Source organism: Peromyscus californicus, unplaced genomic scaffold, assembly GCF_007827085.1.
Source record: "Peromyscus californicus insignis strain IS unplaced genomic scaffold, ASM782708v3 Scaffold_4__1_contigs__length_199733344, whole genome shotgun sequence".
Lineage (NCBI taxonomy): Eukaryota > Metazoa > Chordata > Mammalia > Rodentia > Cricetidae > Peromyscus > Peromyscus californicus.
Genome location: NW_026294562.1, coordinates 138354050 through 138381705, shown reverse-complemented (window position 1 = coordinate 138381705; position 27656 = coordinate 138354050). Strand labels below are relative to the sequence as shown.

At 42.5% G+C, this 27656-nt stretch overlaps 1 protein-coding gene across 7 annotated transcripts in view; it reads left to right on the top strand.

Moving 5' to 3' along the window:
• The window catches only part of Otud7a (OTU deubiquitinase 7A), a 320662-nt gene that overhangs the window by 185311 nt on the left and 107695 nt on the right, over nt 1-27656 (top strand). For all 7 annotated transcript variants that reach the window (XM_052712971.1, XM_052712972.1, XM_052712966.1 and 4 more), the window contains 2 exons: nt 20009-20099; nt 21187-21341. In XM_052712971.1, coding sequence (XP_052568931.1) covers nt 21191-21341 — 151 coding nt within the window. In that variant the 5' untranslated portion in view covers nt 20009-20099; nt 21187-21190. The remainder of the gene's footprint in view (nt 1-20008; nt 20100-21186; nt 21342-27656) is intronic.

The window sequence follows — 27656 nt, the reverse complement described above, 5'->3', positions numbered from 1 at the left end:
CATTCTTTCAGTTAATAAAACTCTCATCCCCAAGTGACAGGAGAGTTGCCCAGTCTGTTTTCACAGAGCTGCCAGCACTTGGTGCTGACGCTAGAGGAACTATTCAGGGATGTCACAGCTGCAGCATGTGGGCTTTCTTGACGTCTTCCTCATAGTCACAGGTTCGTGTCTCACATCTCTTCAAAGAGGGGTAGAAAAGGTCCCCTTTGTTAAGAAAGCAAAATGTTTGTCACACAGAGAGAGCCCAGTGGCTTTCCTCTGGAATTTTAGGGGTTTGTGGGAAAACTGACCACCTGAATACTTTCAGATGTGAGAAAAACTGGTAGAGTGTAGCAGAATTGTCTTGATCAATAGCTAACCATATTACATGATTGGGTATGATGCAGCCAGGAACAAAAGCAACTATCTGGTCATGAGGAGAAAGGTAAGTGGATCTTAGGTAGGAAATGAAGCACATATACCTGGATCATATGCCAGATTTTCTCCTCTTAGTCATACACACATATGCCTGCAAGCACACAGACACACAGACACACAAACACACACACAGACAGACACACACACACACACACACACACACACACACACACACACCTCCCTCTCCCTCCCTCCCCTTCCCACTGCTTTAATTATCATACTTCCATGTACAGTATGGATTTACAGGAAGACAGATTCTTCTCAGGCATGTCAAACTGTTGACATTGCAACCCAACATTCTCATCTACAACATTCACACTTGAGAACAATGCAAATGAGTTATTTTTAAAAAATTACCTAAAATTAATGCCATCTTTGAAGTAAGTTACAACTTTCTGTTCGGCCGCTTTCATGGCTACCCTCAGCTGCTTGGAGCCCCATGGGCCACAGGTTGGATATATGTGCACCTACATCAACTCTTTTCTTTATCAAAACTGTCTTGGAGTTTCTTTCTTATCCTCTAATGTTCTATAAACTGCTCCTCGATGAAAGCTCCCACAGTGACTGCATTCAAACCCAAGAAAAATCAGCACCATTCACACACAGTCTCCTGTCCTGTGTTTAAGGTCTGTACCTTGGGAAGGCTTACTGTTTTCTGAAAAAGAACAAATATAAGTATCTCTTTCTTTGGGTTGTGCTCCCTTGGTTGGTTCACAGACTATTTTGTGGTGGCTCTTATAAGATAGATTTTTTTATTGTGTTTAAAAATGCTTTACTAATTAATGGAGAAAATTATTGATTTTTATATCTTGGTCTTGTTCCAGCTATCTAAAGTTTTCCCTGTTTCCTATTAGTCATGAATTGCTCTCAATTTTAGGGGGCCTACTAATGGTCTCATTATTAGTCCTTCTCATTCTTATGAGTCTGGATCTATGCTCTTAAGTAGTCAAAAGAAACTCCCTTCCACCTCTGCTTTGTTTCAAGATGGTGTAAAGCAAACGACTTTTGGCACCTTTTGAGATGATTGTATGATTTTTTTCCCCTCAATTTTCCTTGTATTTTATTGGCGTTAGAACTATTTTTGCCTATTTGGGACACAAGAAACAGTGGAGAATTTATTAAGATGGTTTTCTCTTGTATGAGTCTGGAATAAAACCCTCCTATGATGACTGCAGAATTTCCAGAAACTCCCATGCACTCAACCCTGACCCCTCCAACTTAGTAGCCTTTATAGCCATGGACCCAAGACAAGAGCGTCTTGCATTTCCTGGCCCTGCAGCTCCTGAGTCCTGCAGCTCCTGGGTCCTGCAGCTCCTGGTTCTGCAGCTCCTGGCCCTGCAGCTTCTGGGTCCTGCAGCTCCTGGTTCTGCAGCTCCTGGCCCTGCAGCTTCTGGGTCCTACAGCTCCTGGGTCCTGCAGCTCCTGGGTCTACAGCTCCTGGATCCTGTGCCTCCTGGTCCTGCAGCTCCTGAGCTCTACAGTGTCTAGGCTTTGCTTTATCTTTGAATGTCCTATCTGCAGCTTGGATGAACTTGCCCGTCTTTAATTTTTAGCTTTACATGTACATTTATGAATGACAACTGTCTTTGTTCTTTTCTTCCTGCTGTTGCTTCATTTCTAATTGTGACCTCCAAAGCATTTTACTTTCATATACCAATTATACATAAGGTTAACCATTTGACTTAATTGGCTTGAATGAATCAGTGCTTATATGAAAATGATAATAAAACCCCAAATGCAGGCTAAGACTCTGCCTGAATTTCAGTGCATTTTCTCCTCTTTCTTCACACTTCATAGTCCCAAGATACAGAATGGATTTGTGGCTATCAGTCCCTTACCCAAAATGAAGGGACAAGGAGGAAGCAACTTGGGAATGGGCTAAACTGGCCCAGCCTGTCACCTTCTACCTGGTAAGATGATGCTTTCTCATAGGCCAGACTGGGTGACTATGGTGATATATTGTGTACCCTAATAAACTTGCCTGAGGATCAGAAGAAAGAGCCAGACATTAGATTAGACATAGAGGTCAGGCAGTGGTGGCACACACCTTTAATCCTATCACTCAGAGGCAGTGATTCCCTCTGGATCTCTGTGAGTTCAAGGCCACACTGGAGACAGAGCCAGGCAGTGGTGGCACACACCTTTAATCCCAGTCCTGGGAAGCACACATGCCTTATATACCTTTCTCTGCCCTGCCATGTCACTTCCTGGGATTAAAGACCTGTGTGCTTCCCAAGCAAAGGCATGAGATCTCAAGTGCTGGCATTAAGGGTATGTGCCACCACTGCCTGGCTGTGTCTGATCTAGTGTCTGGCTCTGTCCTCTGATTCTTAGGCAAATTTATTAGGGTACACAATATAACAAGTAACATCAGTTTATCTCAAGTAGGCCATATTGCCAATATGACTTCACTCAGGTTGGAGATTTCAGGCCAGGGGACTGAGTGTGTTGCTGGTTTTAACCACTCCTGATACCCGCCCCCAGAGCTAAGAGTGCTGTCTGTCTTCTCTAGAAGGCTGTCTTCCCCAATTCCTGCTGAGTCATGATTCTATCTGCAGTAGACTGTAGGGTGGAGAGAGTGGGTAAGTTCCAGCACGTGAGCAAGTACCTTCCCACTGCTCTGCCTGCCAGGCATGCATGGTTCACTCTGTTACCAAGTTCTGTATCTTTCTTCCCTAAAGCACAGATGTCAGAAACACTCACAGCCCTTAGAATACAGCCAAGGCTACTTGCCTTGCCAGCACAGATGGCTGGCTCTGCCCTTCTCCCACAACCCTCATGGCTGTAAGCCCCTGGGCCTGCAAGAGTTCCTGTACTCTTGACTTTTGCTCAAACATTTTAAATCCTCCTCAAATGCTCCTCTTAGGTCAGGCAGTGTGGCTCCATGATAGAGCACATTCCTGACATGCATAGGGTCATGGGTGTGGTGCCCAGTATGACAAAAAATCAAAAAACAATAAAACCTGAGTTGGGGCTGGGAAGTGGCTCAGTGGTAGAATGTATTTGCCTAGTCTGTACAAAGCCCTGACTTCCATCTCCAGGACCCCAAAAAGACACACCCACAAAAATCTTATTTTAATTCTAGTGGATATACTTGTAAATAATAGCATTCTGCTTAATCCATTCAAAGTTGAGTTGTGGTTATTTTCACTTCTACCCATCAGAATGGAGTAAGAGCTTGAGTTTAGGATTTCCAGTCCCTTTTGTTCGATTGTTCAGCATATTCATTTAGCACTTGGTATGTCTGCCTCACGGTGATAAGACAAGTGAAATATGAGCCCTCCCTCTAAAGAAGCTCCCAGGGAGAACAGAGGAGGCTGGAACAGCAGCAGCTCAGTGACAGTGGGAGGCTGTGAAAGAAGCCAGACCATTAGGCTATTTTCCCTTTGTATCTTCAGCTCAATCCAAAGCTGAATGAAATGACTAGACCTATCGATCCATAGCAGGGGTATCAACCTGCTTGGTGAGTTTGGCTCCACTAAAGGCCTTTGTTGAGGTCACAGTGGTCTAATTCAGACAGTATTTCATACCTGTGTAACAGCTGGATTTTTGAGCCTGGGAAATGAGAATGTATATCTTCCAGAGCAAGGGAGTTGCACACACTCCAGAGCTAACAGCCTCAGAGGCAGTGGCAATGCTCAGCACAGGTTTTCAAAGATGAGATGATGTATCTGGTAGCAATCTACCCTGGAAAGTGGCTTAACATAGCTGCCAGGTCATGGTTCTTACAAGTCAGAGCATGTGTATTCAGGTTCCGTGGCTTCACTTCTGGCCCAGTGGTTCCATCAGAATTAGTGGTTATTATTCCTTGTGTGTTTTTTCTCTTTTGGTGTGTAGAAAGATGGTGTTTGTGTGTTTGAAACACAGTGTGGCTATATTTATGTCTGTATACCACATGCATGCCTGGTGCCAGTGAAGGCCAGAAGAGACCATCAGTTCCCCAGAACTGGAGTTACAGAGGGTTGTGAGCTGCCATGTAGGTACTGGGAATTGAACCTGGGTCCTCTGGAAGAATAACCATTGCTCTTAACTACTGAGCCATATCTCCAGTCCCTCACCATATACATTCAACTCAGAAAAATCAGTAGCTTTGTTTATAAACACAATACTTATAAACACATAATAGGGGCAGGGAAGACATCTTTCAAAAATGCCTTGGCATAAATCTAGCCAAAAAAAAATCAAGTAAATGCCAATTTATCCTATAGTAGTGGAGCATTTCAAAATAATGATTGACCTAAAATGTGCTTTTTCTAAGTGGTATTTTCAGTTGCATTGAAGCTTCAAATACTTTTAAACCATAGAGCTAGAGGAGGAAGCTTTGGTGAGATTCTCTCTGTTCTGTCATTGGTTATGATTTTTAGACATAAATCAATACACATCGAGGGACAAAACAGACAGCTATATAGAAGGTATTTTAATACACAGGGGAAAAAATGAATGGAAGGTACAAAAAGTTTCCATTTACTTCCCACACCATCAGTTTTTCCTTCATTAACATTCCCCACTCATTGGCGAGTGCACATGGACACATTATAATGGCAGGATTGTGAACTCTTCAGATTTGAACAAATGGATAACATGCTTCTACCATTATAGCATCAAACAGAATGGTGCCACTGCCCAAAAATCCTCTCTGTTTTCCTCAATTCATTCCCCTCCTGTCAATTTAAAGTTCTTAATTACAAGGAAAAAGACACAACAAGAAAAGGAGATATAGCAAAACATATAAAAAAAATTTTTGGTGCATAACAAAGAAGAAAGGAATTTAATGAGCTAATAATGGAGTGTTAAATAAACCCCCCTAATATTTAAAAAGAGGAAATGCACTAAAGAATCATATGGGCCACAGAAGATGAAATGACCATTGTTTTGGTTGCACCAAAAGATGTTCATTTTCACATATAATAAGAGGTATTTAAATTGAAACTACAAGGTGGGTGGTGGTGCACACCTTTAATCCCAGCATTTATGAGGCAGAGACAGGTGGATCTCTGTGAGTTTGAGGCCAGCCTGGGCTACATAGAGAAACCCTGTCTCAAAAAACAAAAATAAATAAATAAATAAATAAATAAATAAATAAATAAATAAATAAATAAATAAATTGAGACTACAAAAAGAGAGCTTCATATCTATGAGATTACCAAAACTCCAGCAGTTCAATATTGTGTTCTGTAGGTAAATATGATAGCTTGGGTGAGAAATACTCCCCATAGACTCAGGAATCTTAACACTTGGTCCTCCATTTGGAGAGGTTCAGGAAGTGTGACCTTGCTAGAGGAAATATGAAAGTGCGCGTTGAGAGCTCACAGCCTCACCCTACTTCCAGTTCTTTCTGCCTCATACCTGAGGTTGAGATGTGATCTCTCAGCTTCCTGCTCCAGCTGCCATGCCTGACACTTACTGCTGTGTCTCCCCTCCAGTGATGAACTCATCACTCTGGAATGCTAAGCCCAAATCAACTCTTCCTTTTGTAAGTTGCCTTAGTCATGGTGTTTTATCAGAGCAATAGAAAAGTAACTGATACAGAAGTTAGGACTAGGAAGTGGACTAATGCTTAAAGAACCTGAACACACTGTTTGTCAAAGAAGGTGGAAGACTTTGGATCTTTGAACTAAAAAAGTGGTTGAGTACTGTAAGCAGTTTAAAGAGCCGCTCTAGTCAGACCCTGGAAGCTGTTAGTGCTGAAAACAATGGAAACTGTGTAGGTCCAGCCCAAGGGGTGCCAGAAGAGAACAACATTAGCATTGGGGCTAGAGGTCATTCCTGTGATACTTGACAAAGAATCTAGTTGTGTTATGCCTGTGTCCTGAAAATTGCCTGAGGTTAAATTTAAGACTATTGGTCTAATTTCTTTGGCAGAGGAAAATTGAGGATAACACAATATTGATTCTGTGGAGTGGTTGTTATAAATAACACTTATGCAAGTCTACATTGAAAAATAACTAGTGGATAGAAAGAAATACAAAATTACAGTTTGGAGAGGAAAAAGAGCATTTCCTAGTGCTCCACGTTACAGCCAGGACATGCTGGAAGAGACGCTGTAACTGTTAAAGAAGAGGCCTGCCCTGCATTCGAACAAAGGGCAGGATGCTCTTAGGGCAAGACTCCACCAGGAGTAAGGAGTTTTCTGCTCCTAGAAATCAGCTGAATGAAGTCAACTGCTGCTAATGTGACTCAAGTATAGATGAATTTCTCAGCAGTCTCATTAAATAAAAAACACAGAGCCAAATACAGGGATGAAAGCCTTAGAGATCAGAGAAATAGTGAGAACCACCAACCAACCTTACCTTACCAGCTCTTCAGGTTCCAAAATGCCCCGACTTCCTGTCTACCCAAGCTTTTATTTCCTTGCTGTTCTGCCCTCTCATTGGCTCTTAGCCCAGCTACCTCACTTCCTTGTCACTGCCTGTCTGTACAGACCTCCAGGTCTGTATAGTTGGTACTGGGATTAAAGGCATGTGTCACCATGCTCTGTTCCCTAGTGTGGCCTTGAACACACAGAGACCCTGCCTGCTAAGTGATCAGATTAAGGGCATGTGCTACCACTGCCTGACTTTTGTGTTTACTTAAAAGGGCTTGCTGTTTCCTCTGATCTCCAGGCAAACTTTATTTATTAACATACAAATAAAATATCACCACATTTCAGCACAAATAAAATATCACCACACTCAAGGGGTCTGATGTAACACGAATTGCTAAAAGGTCTTATTAATAAAAAACCCGGAGCAGATATTGGGGTGAAAGCTGAAAGATCAGAAGAATAGAACAAGCCAGCCACAAGTTCTTACCACTAGAAAGTTCTTAGCCCAAGAGAGCTACTTCCTGTATAATCACGCCTTATATACCTTTCTGTGCCCTGTCATCTTACTTCTTCTCATCTGTCCAGCTACATCACTTCCTCTTTCCTCCCAGCTCTATCATTTCCTGTCTGTCTGTACAGAACTCTATGGTTAACTAGTGCTGCGATTAAAGGCATGTGCCACCACACCTGGCTCTGTTCCCAGTGTGGCCTTGAACTCACAGAGATCCGGATGAATCTCTCCCTCCCAAATGCTAGGATTAAAGGCCTGTGCTACCACTGACTGACCTCTATGTTTAATATAGTGACTGCTTTGTCCTCTGATCCCCAGGCAAGCTTTATTTGTTAGAGCACAAATAAAATATCACCACAGTCTAGGGTCCATCACAAGCTGGCAATTGAACTTAGCAGTGATGTCTGTTTGGTGTTGGTTTTAGAAGTTTGAAGAATGCAAGAGTGAAAGAGTTATGAATTCTTCCTCCATTACCCCAGAGAGGTGCCAAAGCTAGGCATCATGTGACAAGTGTCCCTGTATGAAGGTCCTGAGAGGCCAGGAGATTGTGAAAGACCGTTTCATAAAGCTGTGATACTGAAGCCTGGATTGCAGTGGAGACTCCAAAATGTTGGAGATACCAGAACTGTGAAATATCTGCCAATGAGAGCTGTGTGCAGGGAGTGACACAAGCCCAGGATAGAGATGGGTGCTGCAGGCAGCAAAGCTGGAGGGGCAGAGCCTTCTAAGCACTTTGATGCCAGAGGTGGAACTACAGGATTTAGTATGCCCTGCTGAGTTTTGGTCTTTCTTTAATCCAGTATATCCTCATTATGTCCCCCTTTCCTCCCATTTGGAATGAGAATATATAATGTGCACCCATTGTATGCTGGAAGTATGCAACTTTTTTTATTTTATGGGAAATTATAGTTAATAAAATGCCTTGAGTCTCAAAAGAGACTTTAACTCAGACTTTTGAACAGTGTAGACTGTGAAAGACTATGGGGACTTTTGAAGTTGGACTGGAGGCATTTTGTACTGTGGTATGGCCATGAGCCTTTTGGGGCCAAGGAGTGGAATATGATGGTTTGAATAAGAAATATTCTCTCCATAGGCTTGGGCATTTGAACAGTTGGTCCTTAGTTGATGGTGCTGTCTGGGAGATTTAGGAGACATGGCATTGCTGGAGGAAGGATGGTACTGAAGTGGGCTTTGAGAGTTTCTTGCTCTCCACCCACATTCAGTTCTTCCTCTCTGCTTCTTGCATCTGAGATGTGATTCTCAGCTTGCACACCTGCTGCCAGGCCTTCCACTTCCTGCCGTGCTCCCCACCATAATGGACTCTTATTGCCATGCTCCCCACCGTAATGGACTCTTATCACCGTGCTCCCCACTGTAATGAACTTATATCACTCTGAAGCTCTAAGCCCAAATGAACTCTTCCTTCTGTGAGTTGCCTTGTTGTTTTATCACAAGTAACAGAAAAATCTGTCTGGTTTTTTTTTTTTTTTTTTTTTTTTTTGGTTTTTCGAGACAGGGTTTCTCTGTGTAGCTTTGCACCTTTCCTGGAACTCGCTTTGGAGACCAGGCTGGCCTCGAACTCACAGAGATCCGCCTGGCTCTGCCTCCCGAGTGTTGGGATTAAAGGCGTGCGCCACCACCGCCCGGCTCTGTCTGGTTTTTTACATGGGTAATGGAGATTTGAATTTGCATCCTCATGACTGCTCACGAAATACTCTTACCAATGGAGCCCTGAGGTTATGAAGTTCTTCAACAGATAAAATACATTGAATAATTGTGTAATATTCTGTCTCTCCTGATATTGGTCAGAACTAGGATTAGAGGTATATATAGGAAGATCATATGTAAAACAGATGAGATTAAGTGTAAACACTGAAAGGACTGGAGAGATGGTTCATCAGTCAAGAGGCTCATCAGTTGCTCCTACAGAGGACCAGAGTCCAGTTCTCAGAGCTCACAACCATCTGTAACCCCCATTCCAGGGAATCCAATGCCCTCTTCTGACCTCTGTGGACACTACATGCATATGGTACATTAATGTATGCTGGCAAAACAGTCATACACATAAAATGAAATGAATCTTTAAAGAAAACACTGAAATCTTCCATTTGAATTGAAAATAATCAAGCCAATTTTATTTTATCTTAAGACAAATATATTTCGTAGCTATATCAACTAAAAAGTCCTATAGACAGTGACTCAGCCAGCATCAGTGGGTGCACCACGCTCTGCAACGTGCTCTCAAGGTCTGTTTTCACTAGGCATATGTATATGCTATAAAAAATAAAAAGTAAACCTTCCCACTGGACATGTCAAAATGTCAGATTCTAGATCCACCTCCTGTCAACCACACCAGAATCAAAGCAGTGTGGTTCAGAAACCCAGAGCCGACCCGAAAAGGTTTCACTGGCCAAAAGGAGGACAATTTGAACATCCATAAAAATAATAACTGCATTTATTGGGTAAATTTAAATGTATCGAGTATATTCAGATCATGGGCGAAAAATACATTTTTTTTCTGTGTTTAATGCCGGTGAGGATCAAATCTAAGACTTAACATATGCTTAGCATGTCCTCAGCACTCAAAATGATACAAAAAAAAAGGAGGAGGAGGGGGAGGGGGAGGGAAAGGAGGAGGAAGAGAGGATGGGGAGGAGGAGAAAAAAACAAACAAGTTGGTGGCTGGTGAAGGAAGCCAGCAGAATCATTCAGCCTGTGAACTGAAGTGAAAACAGCATAGTGTCTGCCCTGCCTTTCCTGCCTCAAGTTCATCATACATGGTCCAGCAGAAGATAACGGAAGTTTCTCTTTAAGAATTCTGTCCAGCAAAGAGACTCAGGGTGATGGCTCAGTCAGGAAAATGTCTGCCGCCATACCGCACAACCATGAAGACCTGAGTCTGGATCCTTAGCATTCAGGTGAAAATACAGGTGTGCCGGTGTGCATCTGTAACCCCAGCACTGGAGGAGGTGGAGCAGAGGCAAAGCCCGAAAATTTGTTATCAGCCAGTCTAGCTGAGTCACTGAGCTCAAGGTTCACAGAGACACTGTATGAAAAAATAAGGTGGAGACCCATCCAGGCAAGTAAGATACCCAGAGTCTACTGAGACCTCAGTATAAATGCACATTCATGCAATAGCACACACTCACACACTCCAACTAATAAATAAAGAAGAAATGGCAGAATCACAGGCTCTATGTGCAAGCATGAACCTGATGGATAGATCAGCAGGTGAGGCAATGGCCCAGGGAATGGCTGCTCCCAAGTTAGGGTTACAGGAATTCAAGCCACCAAGACATACCCAGATGGAGTATGTATCTGACAGCGTCTTTGTAACCAGCTGCTAACTTACAGCAAGGGCAAAGTTCACAGGACACAATAAGAATAATCCAGAAAACTCAGAAAGTGGGAAAACTCTAGGAAATAAGATCAGGTTTTCAACAAACTGAAAGAAAAAAGATGGAACAAAATTTACAGGTTTGGCTTATTTTAATAAGTCAAAGCAATTACAACCTGCCACTCATTCTGGAATCCTGGTTCAAACAAGTGGGAAAACAGTTATAGCACTTGAAATGACTGGGCATTTGCCCACTCTGAATAGTTTTAATTATTAGTCTCTTAGTTGGCAAACAAAGTAATGGGTTTCCTTATAGTATTTCCATGCCACTTTGTTTTCCTTGGTCCTCCTCCCTCCCCCCACCCCACCCCAAAATGGCACTCCCTCCTCCCAGTAGCCCACATTGCACATATATTATTCTTTTCAACCTCTCTCCCTTAAGACCTCTTTCTAGCCTCTCATGGGCTCATTTATAGCTTATATAACACACACACACACACACACACACACACACACACACACACACACACACATCTAGGATCTGTATAAGAGAGAATGCACGTGATATTTGTCTTTCTGAGTCTGAATTACTTTGACGAGTATAATGATCCCCACTTGCACCCATTTTCTTGCAAATGTCGTGATTTTATTTTTCTTTATGCTGATTTTATTTTTCTTTATGCTGATGGAAATATCACTTTTTCTTTCACTATTCATATGTTAGTAGATATCTAGGCTGATTTCTTTCCCTGTTTTAATAAGCAGAGAAACAATAATAAATATGGCTATGCATGTATCTGTGATAGGACCTAAGGCCTCAGGGTGTTTTCCCAGGAGTGGTACAGCTGGATCACATGGCAGTTCCAGTTTCAATAACTTGAGAAGCCTCAAGACAGATTTTCACAGTGGCCGTCCCACTTTACATTCCCAACAGTGTCTAAGGACTCCCTATTCCCCACCTCTTCTCCAGCTTGACTTGTTTTCTTGATGACAGCCACTGTGACTGGGGTGAGATGGAACCCCTGAGTATCTTTAATTTGCATTTCCCTGGTGGCTAAAGGTGTTGACCACTTTTGAAAATGTTGATTTGAGCCACTGCGCTTCTTGCTTTTGGAAACGGTCTTCTCCACTCATTAGCCATTTATTGATTGGAAGATTGGGGAATTTTGATGATTAAACTTGAAGTTCTTTCTATATTCTTTTTATTAACCACATGTCTGAAGTGTAGTTTTCAAAGAGTTGTTTCTATTCCTTGGCTGTCTCACTCTGCTGATAGTTTTGTAATGGTGCAGAAACCTTTTAATGCCATGTAATTCCATTTGTTGATGATCTTGAGATTATGCCCCATGCTGTTGGAGTCTTTCTGGGGAAGGTCCTTAGCCTTTATCTTCTGTCTTCCCTGTGTTTTCCTCTGGCAGCTTCAGCATTTCAGACCTTTGACCTGTTCATGGAATTGTTTTTGTGTGAGATAGGCTTCTAGTTTAATTCTCCTGCACATGAGTACACGATTTTCCCAGCACATTTGTTGAAGAGTCTCTTTTTCTAGTGTATATTTTGACACCTTTGTGAAAAACTAGGTAGCTGTACCTGTGTGGGTTTATTTCTGGAATCTATTCTGTTTTCCTGTTTTTGTGCCAGGACCAAGACTATCTTCGTTACTGTCGTCCTGTAGCATAATTTAAGATCAGGGATTATGAGACCCCTAGCACATGTTCTACTGAGGATTTCTTTGGTTGTAAGGGGCCTTTTATATCTTCATGTGAATTTTATCAATTTTTTTAGTTCAATGAAGAATGTTGAAGGAATTTTGTTGGAACTGCACTGATCTGTATAATATTTTTGATAGTATTGCCATTTTTTGTTGTGGAAAAAAATGTGTTTATTTTGAAATTATTTAAATTTAGAAATAGAAAACATGTTAGAAGGAGGAAAGAAAAGAAAAACACAAAGTATTTAGGCAAGTTTTTACTTCATGAGCTTCTCACATCATCACTGTTCACCAGATCCTAAGATGAGAAAGTATTCAGCCACCCACAATAATATTATTTATAGGGATATGACATCAGTTTTTCAAGGAAGCCCTTAAATCCCATGGTAGAAAATCCTATTGCTGTGACCATGGCAATTTTCTAGGATTCTTTTATATCAAGTTTGGTGCATCTTTTAACCAAGCCAAATTGAGTCCTTTACAAACTGCCAACATTGCTCACCAACTGTGTTACCTGAGCCATGATTGTTTGCAGGATGGCTGTTTGAGAAGCAATATTACCACTTTTAGTACATCACCTCTGCTAATCCATGAGCATGGAAAGTCTTTCTATTGTCTAGTGTATCATTCAATTTATTTTTGCAAAGTCTTAAAGTTTTCATTGCAGAGGTCGTTTACCTCCTTGGTATAGTTATTCCTTGGAATGTTTTGAAGCTCCTGTGAAGGAGATATTTTTCCTCATTTCTGTCTTGGCAAGTTTGTTGTTGCTGATTAGAAAAGCTACTCATACTTGTATGTAGGCTTTGTATTGTAACAGAATGTACTTATCTGATAAGAGCTTGATGGCATTCCTGGGACCTCTTGGCATGGTGTCATGTTATATGCAGATAGGAGCCCCGTGGTGTCCTCCTTCTTATTCCTTACCCCTGCTGTCTCTTTCTCTTGTCTCATTGCTCTAGCTAAGACTTGAGCACTGAATTGAATAAGAATGGAGAGGGTAGGCACATTTACCTCAACCCAGTCTTCAGAAGAAGTTTCTGTTTTCCTTCATTTGGTAAATGTTGGCCAGAGGACTGTCAGGAGTAGCCTTGATTGTGTCGACATATGTTCTTTCTGCACCTTGTTTATTAAGGATGTGTATTTATCATGAAGTCATGTTAAACATTGAGAAGTGCCTCTTCTGCATGTGATTTCTGTCCTTAGGTCTATTTATGTAACATATTGCATTTGTTGATTTGCCTATGTTGAACCAATTTCTCATTCCTGGGATGAAGCCAATTTGATCACTGTAAATAATCTTCCTAATGGCTTTTTAATTAAGTTTGCAAGTAGTTATTGGGAATCTCTGCGTCTATGTTAGGTAATCAGCTGAATTGGTTTGTAGTTTTCTTTTCCTGTTGTGTTTTCCTCTAGGTTTGGTACAGGGTAACACCAGCTCTGTAGACTGAATTTGGTAGTGTTCCTTTCTATTTTGTGTTCTGTCTTCCTTTAAAGATCAATAAGACTCAATAGGATTTAGCAGGGAATCTGTCTGGTCCCAGGCTTTGCACTGTGGAAAAACTTTTAATTACTACTTTAGTCTTGTTCCTTGTTATAGGTCTAAGTTGATTCTATCTCCTTGATCCAATTTTTTTTTAACTTTTATTCTTCTCACATACACACTAACCGGTTTCCCCTCCCTCCACTCCTCCTAGTCCCTTCTCCTACCTCGCCTCTCCCCCAGATCAACTCCTCAGTTTCCCTTCAAAAAAAAAACAGGCCTCCCAGGTGTATCAACCGAACATGGCCTAACAAGATACAGTAAGACTGGGCACAAACGTTTATATCAAGGTTGGATGATGCAACCCTTTAGGGAAAAAAAGGATCCCAAGAACAGGCAAAAGAGCCAGAGGCACCCCCACTCCCATTGTTGGGAGTCCCACAAGAACAGAAAGCTACAACCATAAGGAATATGTAGAGGACTTTGCTCAGATCCATACAGGGTCCATGTTTGTCGTTTCAGTCTCTGTGAGCCCCCATAAGCCCTACTTAGTTGATTCTGTGGGCTGAGTTCTTGTGGTGTCCTTGACTCCTCTGGCTCCTACAATCCTTCCTCCCCCTCTTCTGTAGAGTTCCCTGAGCTCCACCTAGTGTTTGTCTGTGGGTCTCAGCATCTGCTCCTATCAGTTGCTAGATGATGGCCCTCTAATGCCCATTGAACTAGGCACTGATCTATGAGCATAGCAGATTGTAATTGGGAATCATTTCATTTACTTTTTTTTGGCCAGTTGTTCTATGTTGGTTCTCTGGGCTGTCTTGCCTCTGGTTCCTGGCCATCCAGACAGTGTCAGGTGTGGGCTCCCTCTCACAGCATGGGCCTCAAGTTGAACCAGTCATGGTTTGGCCACTTCCACAAGCTCTGCACCACCATTGTCCCAGTCCATCTGGTAGGCAGGACAAATTATAGGTCAAAGGTTTTGTGACTGAGTTGATGCCCCAGTCTTAACTGCTAGGAGCCTTGCCTGATTATAGAAAATGGCCAGTTCACGCTTGATCCAGTGTGTTAAAGAATTTGCCCATTTCTTCTAGATTTTCTATCTTCTTGGAATATATTTTCAAAGTGTTCTCTAATAGCATCTGGATTTCATCAGAGCAATGACTCCCTTTTTGCCTCTGATTTTATTACTTTGTGTTTGTTTTCTTTCTCATTCTTTTGGTTAGTGTAGCTAGAATTTGTCAGTCATACTTACAACCTCTTCAAATAACTCTTTAGTAGATCCTGTGTATTGTTCTTGTAATCTGTGTCTCATAATTTCTGCCTCAATCTTTATTTCTTGCCATCTACTGCTTTGAGTCTGGCTCCTCTTGTTTTTCTAGGACCTTGAGTGACATCTTCAGATTACTTATTTAAGATCTATCTGATGTTTTTAACATTATCATTTATGGCTGTGTAACTTCCTCTTCAGATTCTTTGAGCTGTATCCCAGAGGTTCTTTAAGTTATGCTGTCATTTTCTTACCCTCTGAGTATTAATTTCACTGAAGAATTATCGTTAATTTCTAAGTGGTGTGATAGTAATAAAGTCATATTCTAGAGTCTTTTAGAAAAATACTCATCTACATGTGGATAAAATAATGTTAAAAGGGCTTTTTTTCCAAAATGATGTGGAAAGGGGAAATTGTTGGAAGTATGAAAGAAATAATATTAGCTATAAATTGATTGTTGCCATAACTGAGTAGCCCATTGATGTTTATCATGTATTCTTTTGTCTACTTCTATGCATATTTAAATTTTTTCATTGAAAAATATTTTAGTTACACTTAGAGTGTGTGTGGTGTGTGTGTGTGTGTGTGTGTGTGTGTGTGTGTGTGTGTGTGTATTTATGTGGGTACGTATGCTCTATGAGATGTCTGTGGATGTCGGAGGACAATGTAGGGGGAGAGGAGTCACTTCCCTCCTTATACCATGTGGTTCCCAGGGATCAAACTCAAGTTGTCAGGTTTGGCTGCATGCACCTTCACCTGCTGAACCATCTCACTGGCCCCAGGAAAAGTATTTGTAAAATATAGACATCACTGTTTTCTATCTGAATTCAAAAGTATAGGAATCTAACTGGACCTGTAATTCCAGCACCTGCTAGTGCTCATGAGGTTGCAAGAGGACAATAGCAATTGAAAGGCAGCCTAGGCTGCACTGTGAGACTCTTTCTCAGAAAGAAACCCAAAAAGGAGGAAGAGGAGGAGGAGGAAGGACAAGGAGGGAGGGAGGGAGGGAGGGAGGGAGGGAGGGGAGGGGAGGGATACAGTAGTCCATAAATCAGAGCATTGAAAGGCCGTTTACATTATTTTTTCTAGTTTTCCTAGACAGGGTTTCTCTGTGTAGCCTCGGCTGTCCTGGATGGAACTTGCTCTACAGACCAAGCTGGCCTCGAACTCACAGAGATCCTCCTGCCTCTGCCTCTGCCTCCCAACTGCTGGGATTAAAGGTGTGTTCCACTACCGCCCAGCTATTTATAATTTTCAGTGCCCCGATTTCTCATGTGTGTGAATCCACCCTGTCTGGTGCCCTAAGAGCTGGCCTGGCACAGTGCCAGTGGTCCCTGAATCAAAAACTGTGCCTTTCTCCACCCCGTCTGCATCTGCTGTGCAAGTGGAAGGAGCTCGGAACCCACACGTGCCTCCTTCCAAACCTGGGCCTAAGTGGTAGCTGGAGCTGCCTATCATCGTTTCTAGATCTCTCTGCAGTCCCTATAGTAACGAACTTCCAGATATTTTAGAAAATGAACTTTACCAAGGAAGAGATGGAAAAGGCCATGTGGCCAAGGTGAAAAATCTGCATCCTGGGAGCCAGGTATTGCCGTATCCACTTTTGTTTGGTTGTCAGGCAGCCCTGTCTATTGTCATCCCCCAGCCTCACTGCCTGTTCCTTCTCTCTTGCTATCTCACCTGCTCCTCACCCAGGGCTTTTTAGTTGGAGTTTTCTGGATGCATTGCTTTGTTGCAGCCACAGTTACTCAAAGATCAATATGTGTCGCCAGCGGTTGCACATGGAAAGTTGCTTTGAGGTTGATTGTGCACGTTGGACACTTTGTTAACCTTATGCCCTTTTATTCTAAGGTTCTCCCAATTTTCATCTGAACTAAAGACCATGAGTGCCCTGGAAGCTTTATCTCACTAATGTAACATACACAGAATCCAGTGTCAGTGAATTTGTCCCAAGTCACAGGGATGGAGCAAGCAGATGGTCTGGACAGAGAAACGTTGTCATCTGACCTAAGATGCTATGTAGACCCCCGATGTTATCTGTGCATCTGCGAGCTTCTCACCAGAATGGGCCCCTCCATTGCAGAGTAGGATGGACTGAAGTGTGTATGGCCCTTTCTTACTGTTACTCCTCATTGGAGGGATATGTGCATACATCTGTGATAGAGCACAGATCCTCAGTACTCAACAGCTGTGTGTCTCAGATCCATGTTACTAATGATAACAACAGAGTGTGTTCGTGAAACATCATTTTCTTTCATCCTTTCAGCAATTTTGAGAGGCAGGGCTGTTCTTAGCCTCATTTTTCAGATCAAGAGAACAAGCAAGACTCCAGGAAACCACTCATTTGCCCAAATCAGGGAGTTAGGATACAGTGGAGGTTCACACATGGTGAGCCACTGGCCCCCAGCCTTGCTCCACCCCAGGACCTTTACTTGACCCTGAGTCTAGGCTGCACTCCAGGCCTGTGCTGCTGCCCTAGCCCTTGTGCCTGTGCTCTGCAGGTCGCACCTTCAGAAAGATCTACATGAGTCCTGCTCCCCACTGACTCGGATAACCCTGACCTGAAGGTAGCTGTCCCTGAACATGTCTCTGCAGCAGCAGAAATGTGAGTCCCTAGCCTGCCTCCCAGCATCAGTCAGCAATTCTGGATGAGTTCCAACACCTGCCATCCCCCAGAGTCAAAGGCTCATGCCTGCACTGAAAATGGTCCTCTTCTGTTCATCAGTGTATATGTACTCATTTCTTTGTAAAATTCTTTTAAAATTTCATATGTGTACTGTGCTTACATAATTGCCCCACCCCACTTCTAACCCCTCCCATGCCCCCCTCAAATTCATGCCCTCCTTTTTATTATTTTTATATAATATATTATATATATTCTGTGTAGAAATAGAAATGTGTCAGAGCCAGACTCGGTGGCACACACCTCTAATCCCAGCACTTGGGAGACAGAGGCAAATGGATCTCTGTGAGATCAAGGCCAGCCTGTTTTACAGAGTGAGTTCCAGGACAGCCAGGGCTGTTACACAGAGAAACCCTGTATTGAAAAAACAATAGACAGATAGATAGGTAGGTGGGTGGGTGGGTGGGTGGATGGATGGATGGATGAATAGATGAATAGATGGATAGATAGAAAGATATAGATAGATAGATAGATAGATAGATAGATAGATAGATAGATAGATAGATGAATCAATATATAAGTACAACCTATCACATCTACTTAGGTTGCTCATATGTATATCTTTTTAGGGCTGGCCACTTGGTGTTTGGGTAACTAATTAGGGAGCTCATTACTGGGGAAAGATTGATTTTCTCCCTCTCAACAGTCATTAATTGCTTGTAGTTCTTCATTTAGAGGTAGACCCTTATGAGATTTCCTCAATCTACTTTGACATGACAATGGGTGTTGCCATTGGCTGGTCTTGTTTAAGCAATCGTATTGTTAAGATTTCATGGATAAAGCTTCCCTGTCATGTCTCGAAGGCACTATCTCATAGCAGATGTCCTGGCCTTCTGGCTCTTACAATCTTTCTGCCCCCTCTTCCACATGTTCCATGAGTCTTAGTTATGGGGGTTCTTGTCAATCCCATAGATGTGAGTAGAAAGACCACCAACCCAAGTAATGGTCAAATTAACTAAAGCAAGTAATTAATTAAAGCAAGCTTTTTATATTCACATGCAATCCTGTCTTTCCCCAAAGGCAGGATTCAAGAGATCAGCATTATACATGGGTAAAATAAGGGTTTTTATAGCTCAGGAGTAGGGGCTTTCAAAATGGGGAATTTGGAAGGCAAAAAGTAGAGTTACAGAAACAGAACATAACAAGTTGGCCATAACAACCTCCTGAAACAAAGACATGGCTTCAAGGTGGTCATAACAAAGCAGTCGCAACAATATGGTTATTACAAAGTAGTCATAACAATGTGGTCATAAGTCCAATTATACAGCTGCTGATGATTACTACCAAGATGTGAGTACTACTATTGCACCTTTAGAGATATCATAATCAGTCTTTCAACTGAAGTTCATAGTGTTCCGTCAACAATATGGACTTACCTTCAAATGCTGTGGATATCGCTCTATATAAATAAAGCACTGATTGGCCAGTGACCAGGCAGGAAGTATAGGCGGGACAAGGACAGAGGAGAACTGAGGAAGGAGGAAGGAAGGGAGACCGGCTGGAGCCACCGCCAAGACAAGGAAGATGTAAAGTACCGGTAAGCCACGAGCCACGTGGCAAAGTAAAGATTAATAGAAATGGGCTGAATATAAAAGTGAGAGCTAGACAATGATAGGCCTGAGCTAATGGCCAAGCAGTTTAAATAATGTAAGAGTCTGTGTGTTTATTTTATAAGTGGGCTTCGGGACTGACAGGACTTGGCGGTGGGAGCTGGAGAAAAATTCTCCAGCTACATTCAAATTCTGACAGTCTACAGTTTACATGAACTTTGATGAATTTATCCTAAGTGAAATAAGCTAATCACAAAAAGACAAATACTGTGAGATTTTACTTATAGGAGTACCTAGTCAAACTCATAGAGACAGACAGTAAAATGGAAGTTGCCAGGTTCTAAGGAAAGTAGCAATAGGGAGCTGGTGTTTAGTGGGGCCAGTTTCCATTTAGGAGGACGAAATATTCTAAAGGTGAAAGTGGATAGCTGCATCTAATGTCACTTAAGAACTTTGTCATTAAAATGGTAGTTCAGATTAAATGTATTGGCCCTGAAGTTACAAGCAAGGTTTAGAGTTATTCTAGTCTGCGAACGTGATCCCAGGTGCTTGCCAAAAGGAAGTTGAGCCCATCCTTTCTTGCCAGCCTCCACTTTGGGAGCTGGTGATCAGATGACCAGGAAGCGCCTGTGGCAGCCAGGAAGCAAAGGACCTGCCTCTAACAACGGTCCCCACCTTAAATGCAGCTTCCTGTGATGAGGAGCAAAACACAGGAGAGGAGATAACATGCCCTTATGCTCTCATTTGTCCCCAGGTGGCAGTGACAGAAGAGGAGACTCTTGCGGCTGAAGCTGCGGTGCATGAGGCGGAGGAAGGAGGCTCCTAACTGGTGCCACATACATCAGGTCAAACCATTTCTTCATTTTTAGCCACACCAAAGTAGGAACCAGATGCAGCTAGGACACTACAAATGGCTAGATCTGCGATTATGACCTCCTGCCTGAGACCTCGATCCCCACATCCTGGGCGTTAGGAGTTTTTATCTTCCCTTCTCACAGCAGTGAATACCCTGTCACAGCCAGCCAAATAAGGCCCGTGTGCCTTGCTCTAAAGATACAAAACCTGCTCACTGAGAACTCCCATCCCATGATTATCAGAGAAGGAGAAGCAAAGGGAATTCATTAACAACACCATGCAGTGTGTAAAATTAACCACATACTTGATGTTATAAAATTGTGCAGCATCTGTCCTGGCGTCAGTGAACTTCCCGTAAAGGCCCACATAGTGATAACTTTAATTCTGTGGACTTCATGGTCTCTGCTACTCAACTCATTCATGTGCTGGTGGCCAACTTTCAATAAAACTTTATGTATAAAAACAGACAGAGGGTCACATTTGGCCAGTCATCTACATGATGTTGGATGCATCTGTTGCTTATCTGCCCTCACTGAGAACACAAGTAGCTCTGAAACTGCTTTCCCCAGGTGACACCCAAGGCTGCTTTATCCAGCTGTTTCGGGCACCCATCTTGTCCCTCTGCCTGCAGCTGTTTTGTTCAGAACATCTGACATCCAGTGAATGCAGTGGGGTTGTCACTGTGAATGTGAAAACTCAAGGAGGCAGCAGATATTTTAGCCATGACTGAACTGGGAGTCTCTCTGAACAGCCAACAGATTAGGCTTCAGCATATTGGAAGACACAGCACAGATTCCAGTGCCCCATCTCACAGTGCTGCAGAGGATTGATGCTTTAGTTTGACTTTAATAATGTAACAGCTTGCATGTAAAGGAATGGAATTATTTAAAAACAAATTCAGAATGGTACAATGGAGGTGGTAGGAATTTCTTCTAGTTGATAAGAACTCTGAGAGGTGTGTGTGTGTGTGTGTGTGTGTGTGTGTGTGTGTGTGTGTGTGTGTGTGTGTGTGTGTGTTCGTTCACACATCCCTCTTGTCCATTGCATGGTGAGATGCCCTTCTCTTGTTTCCTGCAGATGGATGGTCTCTAGCCTGCTTCCAAACCCGCCCTCGGCTGAGTGCTGGGCAGCACTTCTACATGATCCTATGACGCTTGATATGGACGCAGTCCTGTCAGACTTTGTTCGGTCCACGGGGGCAGAACCTGGTCTGGCCAGAGACCTGCTGGAAGGTATGTGGACCTCATTGTCCCCAAACCACCCCTTCAGGCTTGGACAGAAGATGAGAGGGTCTTCATTGACTGACAATGGTGTCACTGGGACAGCATTTGGCCACTTTTGAAGTAAAACAAATTGTTAATGTTGGGGATGGAATTCTTCTGTTTTGCTTGTCAGTATTTGGGATAGAACATGGATCACCAGATGTTAATGTGCACACAGAGAAAGAAGATGGCACTGGTGAGTGCTTCTGGAGAATGAGTCCAACTAACAATAATCATTTTTAAGGACAATATACTGCAATGGAGTAAAAATTCTAGAACATTCAAGAATATGCTTTCTGTGGAGACCTTCCCTTCACATCTTGGTCTTAGCTGAGATACAAATATCTTAGGCCAAAGTTATCAGTGGAAAAACCACCTAGTAGCCAGGAAATCAAAGTGCACCTTTGGGCTTTTCAGGTAGAGCACTTGAGACATAGAAAGCATGTGTCTGGTGTATATAGGATATTTCTGGGGCTCTCTTCACCCATAGTCATCACAGACTGGAATTAACCTTGGTTCTTCCTCTTGAGTGATGATGCTGTTGAAGCAAGGAAAAATAAAAAACTGATCACTACTACTCAGGACATTTGGGCACGGGGAAGAGGAGCTTGTTTTCCAAGACTAATCTGTCTCGGATGCATAAATCACTGTGGAATTGGGAACTGTCAAGCTTTGTAAGCCACAGTGATCCTCAAGGTCTATTAGAGAAAACTGAATTACTAGGCATTTTCATAACCAGGGGTAGCTCCTGAGAGTTGGAAGTTCTTGTTGGGGTGCTAAGGAAATCCTAATGCACAATCTGAAAGTTTTCCCTCGACCTCTCATAATTTCAGCCCAGCTCATGGTTTCGGTGATGTGTGTGAATAACAATGTGGCCCTTGCTGCCCTGTCTCCATGTCATGTGAAGTCCCTTGAGGTCCCTGCTGCTCAGTTTACTGCTGTAAGGAGCAGCCTAGAAATGAACAGGTTGGGACGGAGGCTGCTGTAGGGCTGGTCCATGCCAAACTCTCTTGCTTCTCAAATGAAGATAGTCAATTATTTTACTTCCTTTATCCTTAGGTGGGTTTGTGATTTTTTATGTAAGTTGACACCGACTCACCTTTAGAGGATGATCGTGGACAGTAGAAGGTGGCTCAGAATCCGTGCAGGTGGCTTGTGCTGCTGTAACCAGCTGTGGCATCTCACCTGATCCCCCTTACACGGAGTCCAAACACTATTACTGCTTTTCCTCTTTCCTTCATACTTTTTTAAGTTAAGATACATAAAAACTGGATTTTATGTGCCAGTCTATGCACTGTAGCATATGGTTGGATTCGTGTGATAACCCTGTCGAGCACAGCACCGCTGTACTGCCTCCAAGGGCTGGGCCCCAGCCAGGTCCTCAGGCAACCACAGACAAAACCTCTGCTCGACTGGCTTTGTCTCTTCATAGAGAGGAGTTGTGATCAGGGAGACCTTCTGTTGGATCTTTCAGAACTAGCATTTCACTCAGCGCCTCGTCCATCACTGCTCCTTAACTGACCTGACCAGGCCTCAAGGGAATAAAGAAAAGACAGAAAGCTGTGATTGGTAGCTCTGGGCTCTCTGCTGGAGAAACCACAGCACGTTGGAAGCACGGCATGTTTATTATGTGTAACTGAACAGAGGCAGGGTAAAAAAAGGAGGTGGGGTTTATGGTGCACAGCTGAGTCGAAGAGATGGGTTCAGTTAATCTCAGTAGAAGTTTCCACAGGGGAGCAGTCTGCAAGGTTATAAGGTTGGGGTGGGATAGGATGGAGAAAGCTATGGAGAGCATTTTCTGCACACACTATCAACACACAGACTCAAAGGGAAAACTTTGCCATTTCCCTCTGAGCCACATCCCAGGAGGGAAGGCTTTGACATTAAAACATGGGTCTGAGGCTACAGGGTTCTAGAAATGTCCAGGTCATGTCAACACACTCAGGGCTTCACTCACTCAGGTCTTCCTCCGCTCCCTACAAGTCAGCACAGCTCTCGAGAGTTAGCTCAGTTGTGTGTCCCTAATTTCTTTTTTATTGCTGAGTAGTAAGACATGGACCACAGTTTGTGGATCTGTTCATCTGCTGCAGGGTGTTTCATTGTTGCCAGTCTGGGGAAGTTACACTGAAGTTTCTACAGATATTTCACAGCTGAGTTTCTGTGAATGCATTTTTAATTTTACCTGGGTTGGGCTCGCTTGCTGCCTGTGGTTTATGTTTACCTGTACAAGACCCTGGCCTTCTGTTTTCCACAGTGGGAGGCCAGCCTGAATCCCTACCAGCAGTGCCTGAGACACTGTCTGTGCCATGTGCTCCCCAGCTTTCTTTGCTTCTGTTGATTTTAATCACGCCAATGGGTGGGTGCTGATATTCCTCGGTGGCTTTGATTTTCATTACCTGACAGCTTTTGGTGCTGAGATGGTTTCATGCTGGGGTGTTTTTTTGGTTGGTTGGTTGGTTGGTTTGGTCTGGTTTTGTCTGATTATTATATCTTACGAAACATCTGTTCATAGTTTTTACATATTTCTAGCTTTAATCTTTTTCCTGTAGGGGAGCATCAAAAGGTCTTTGTATATAATGAGTTCAAATCCTCTGCCAGACACACGGTGCAGATATCCTCTCCCAGGCCCTGCTGGGCTCCACATTCTCCTCATAGAGCTTTGCAACCCTAAGATCTCTGTCTGATACAATTCAACTTGATGGCTTTGTGGTTTGTGCCTCACACCTGTGGGACCCTAAGAACCTTGGTGCAGCTCTGGAGCCCAGGCTCTTCTCGAATGTAATCTTAAGTTTTACATTTTTGTGTTTTCCACTTAAATCTGCAACCCATTATAAGTTTTACTTTTGTGTGATGTGTGGGGTTTTGGCTCAGGTCCATTTTCACTTGTATGAATGCGAGTAATTCTAACACCATTTGATGAAAATATCACCTGTCCGCCATTGAATAAGAATGACTTTTTTGTAGCATTTGAGAACCAGCTGAGTGCTCGTGTAGAAATCTATATCTGCTCTTGCCCATGGCATCTGTTTCCGTTGCTGATAAGTACACCACGTTGGCTCCTGCAGTGTAGTGAGTCTCATAGTCTGAAGGCATGCTCCTCCAGAATCCATTCTTCCCTTTCAGGACTGTTTCACTGCTCCACCTCCTTTGCCTCTCCCAAGAATTTTGGGATCACCTTGCCTCTAACTTGGAAGTGACCAGGGATTTTGATTGGAATTTGGTTATGTGTTTAAGGACATCCTTGCTGCTACATTAAATTTTAACTGATGAGGTACAGCCATGTTTTCTGTTTATATTGATCTTGAGTTTTCATCAAACTGTGTAGGCATCTCAGATAGGGCTCATGCCTGCTTTTTTACATTTATATATGAGATTCTTGTTTCTTGAAATGGTAATTTAATTTTGTCTGCCTTTAATTGTTCATTGCTAGTATGCTGAAATATAATTACTTACTGTTGAGATTTTAGCATGAAATGTCACTAAAGCTAACTCAAATATTTTTTCCTTTTATTGAAAATATTTTTCTTTTCTCATGCAATATATCCTGATTCTAGTTTCTCCTCCCTCTGTTCCTCCCCACCTCCTGTCCCCTCTGGATTCACATCCTTTCTATCTCTCATTAGAAAAGAACAAGCTTCTAAGAGATAACAACCAAACATGACAAAATAAAATATACTAAGGTAAAGCAAAAACCATCATATCTCAGTTGGACAAGGCTAACCAACAGGAGGAAAGGATCCTAAGAGCAGGGACAAGAATCAGAGACCCACTCATTCTCACACTGAGGAGTCCCATAAAAACACTAAGCTGTGCCATACTACCATAAGCCTTGGCTTTTCTTTCTATAATCACTTGCCCAGCTCTCCACTTATGTTTCAGTATTGCTTCATCTTCAAGACTTCAGGCTTTATGATCATAGAGATCACATGCATTTTTCATTACTTTATACCCAGTTACAGACATCTACTAACTATGTTTTGAGTAGGTGAATTAATTAATGAATAAATCCCAGAATGATGTGAAAATATTGAGCTAAAAGCTATAATATATACACATACATATAAATAATACACAGAGAAATGCAGCCCCTTGTAGGCCCTGTGCTTGCTGCTTCGGTCTCTGTGAGTTCATCCATGCCTTGCTTAGTTGATTCAGTGGGCCTTGTTCTCCTGGTATCCTCCATCCCCTCTTGCTCTTACATTCTTTCCACCTCCTCTTCAGGAGCAGTGAGCTCTTGATGGAGATATCCCATTTAAACTGTCTTTCCCAGTAATGTCTGGCTGTTTATCTCTGCATCTGTTCCCATCTGCTGCCACCGGAAGCTTCTCTGATGATGACTGGATAAGGTACTGATCTATGAGTATAGCAGAATATCACTATGAGTCATTTTATTGATGCTTTTTATTTTAGAACAGTAGTATTTGTTTTATCCTAGGTCTCTGGGCTATTTAGTCTCTGGTTCTTGGTCACCCAAGCAGTGTTGGATATGGGTTCCGTCTCATCAGACATTGGTTGGTGACTCGCACAAGTTCTGTGCCACCATTGCCCTAGCGTATCTTACGCGCAGGACATATTGTACGTCAAAGATTTTGTGACTGGCTTGGTGTGTACATTTCTCTTTGGGTAACCTGCAGAGTACTTTCCTTCACCAAAACTACTAGAATGTAGAGATGAGGTCATGTGGACACCAGCTTGACTTTTCCATCTGCAATAAATTGTATGGGTGTTGTCCTCTGCAATGGCCCCCTCTGTCAGTTTGCAGAGAGGATTGCTGTCTTAGCAACAGTCTGGGTTGTTTGGAGATTTCCATGGGACTCCTTGGGCAAATAACTCAGTTGAATGCAACCCAATCCCACTAATGGAAGCTTCATTTGACAGGACCAATTGAGACTCTGTATCCCCCATTACTAAGAGATCTTATTAGGATATCACCTTCATATATTTTAGGAAGTTTCCACTGCATTAGTTTTCCATATCATCCCTTAAATTCCTCCCAATTCCAATTGTCTCACCACCTCCACCCCCACATTCTCTCCCTCAATCCCATCTCCCTTCCCCTTCCACACATAATCCTCCCATTCCCGTTCCTACATAACCCCAGTCCACCCATAAAATCTATTCTGTTTCTCCTTCCTAGGGAACCTTCCTCCATACCTAACATCTCTGGGTCTATGGATTGTAGCTTGGTTATCATTTACTTAATGATTAATACCTACAAATAAGCAAATTCATACCCTATTTATCTTTCTGGGTCTGATTTTTTTTCTAGTTATATCCATTTGTCTGCAAATTACATAATGCCATTTTTAACAGCTCAATAATACTCCTTTGTGTTAATCACGTTTTCTTTATCCATTCTTCTGTTGAGGGACATCTAAGTTGCTTCCAGTTTCTGACCATTATGAATGAAACTACAATGAGCATAGTTGAACAAGTGTCCTTCTGATAGGTTTAAGCATCCTTTGGGTATATGCCCAAGAGTGATATAGCTGGATCTTAAGGTAAATTGATTCCCAACCTTCTAAGGAAGCACCATACTGATATCAATAGTAGCTGTATTTGAGTTTGCATTCCTACCAGCCAGGAGTTTGCATTCCCACCAGCAATGAAGGAGTAGTCCCGTTATTCCACATCCTGATCAGCATGAGCTATCACTTGTGTTATTGATCATAGCTGTTCTGACAGATGTAAGATGGAATCTCAAAGTAGTTTTGATTTGCATTTTCCTCATGGTTAAGAATGTTGAACATTTCTTTAAGTGTTTCTCAGCCGTTTGACACTCCTCTATTGAGAATTCTGTTTGATATCTAGTTTCTTGAGTTCTTACTTTGGATATCAGTCCTCTATTAGATATGGAGCGGATAAAAATATTTTCCCTTCTGTAGGCTTCTGCCTTGTCAAAATGATGGTGTTCTTTGCCTTATAGAAGCTTTTCCATTTCATGAGGTCCCATTTATTAATTGGTGATCTTAGTGTCTGTACTATTGATATTTGGTTCAGGAAGTCTTCCCCTGTGCCAGTATGTTCAAGGCTATTCCCTACCTTCTCCTCTTTCAGGTTCAGTGTAGATACAACATAAAACTGGATTGTTATATGTTGAGGCCTTTGAGTCACTTGGACTTGAGTTTTGTGCAGGGTGATAAGTATGGATCTATTTGCATTCTTCTACATGCAGACACCCAGTTTAAGCAACACCATTTGTTGAAGATGCTGTCTTTTTCCCCCGTGTATATTTCTTTCTTCTTTATCAAAAATCAGGTGTCCATAGATATGCAGACTTACCTT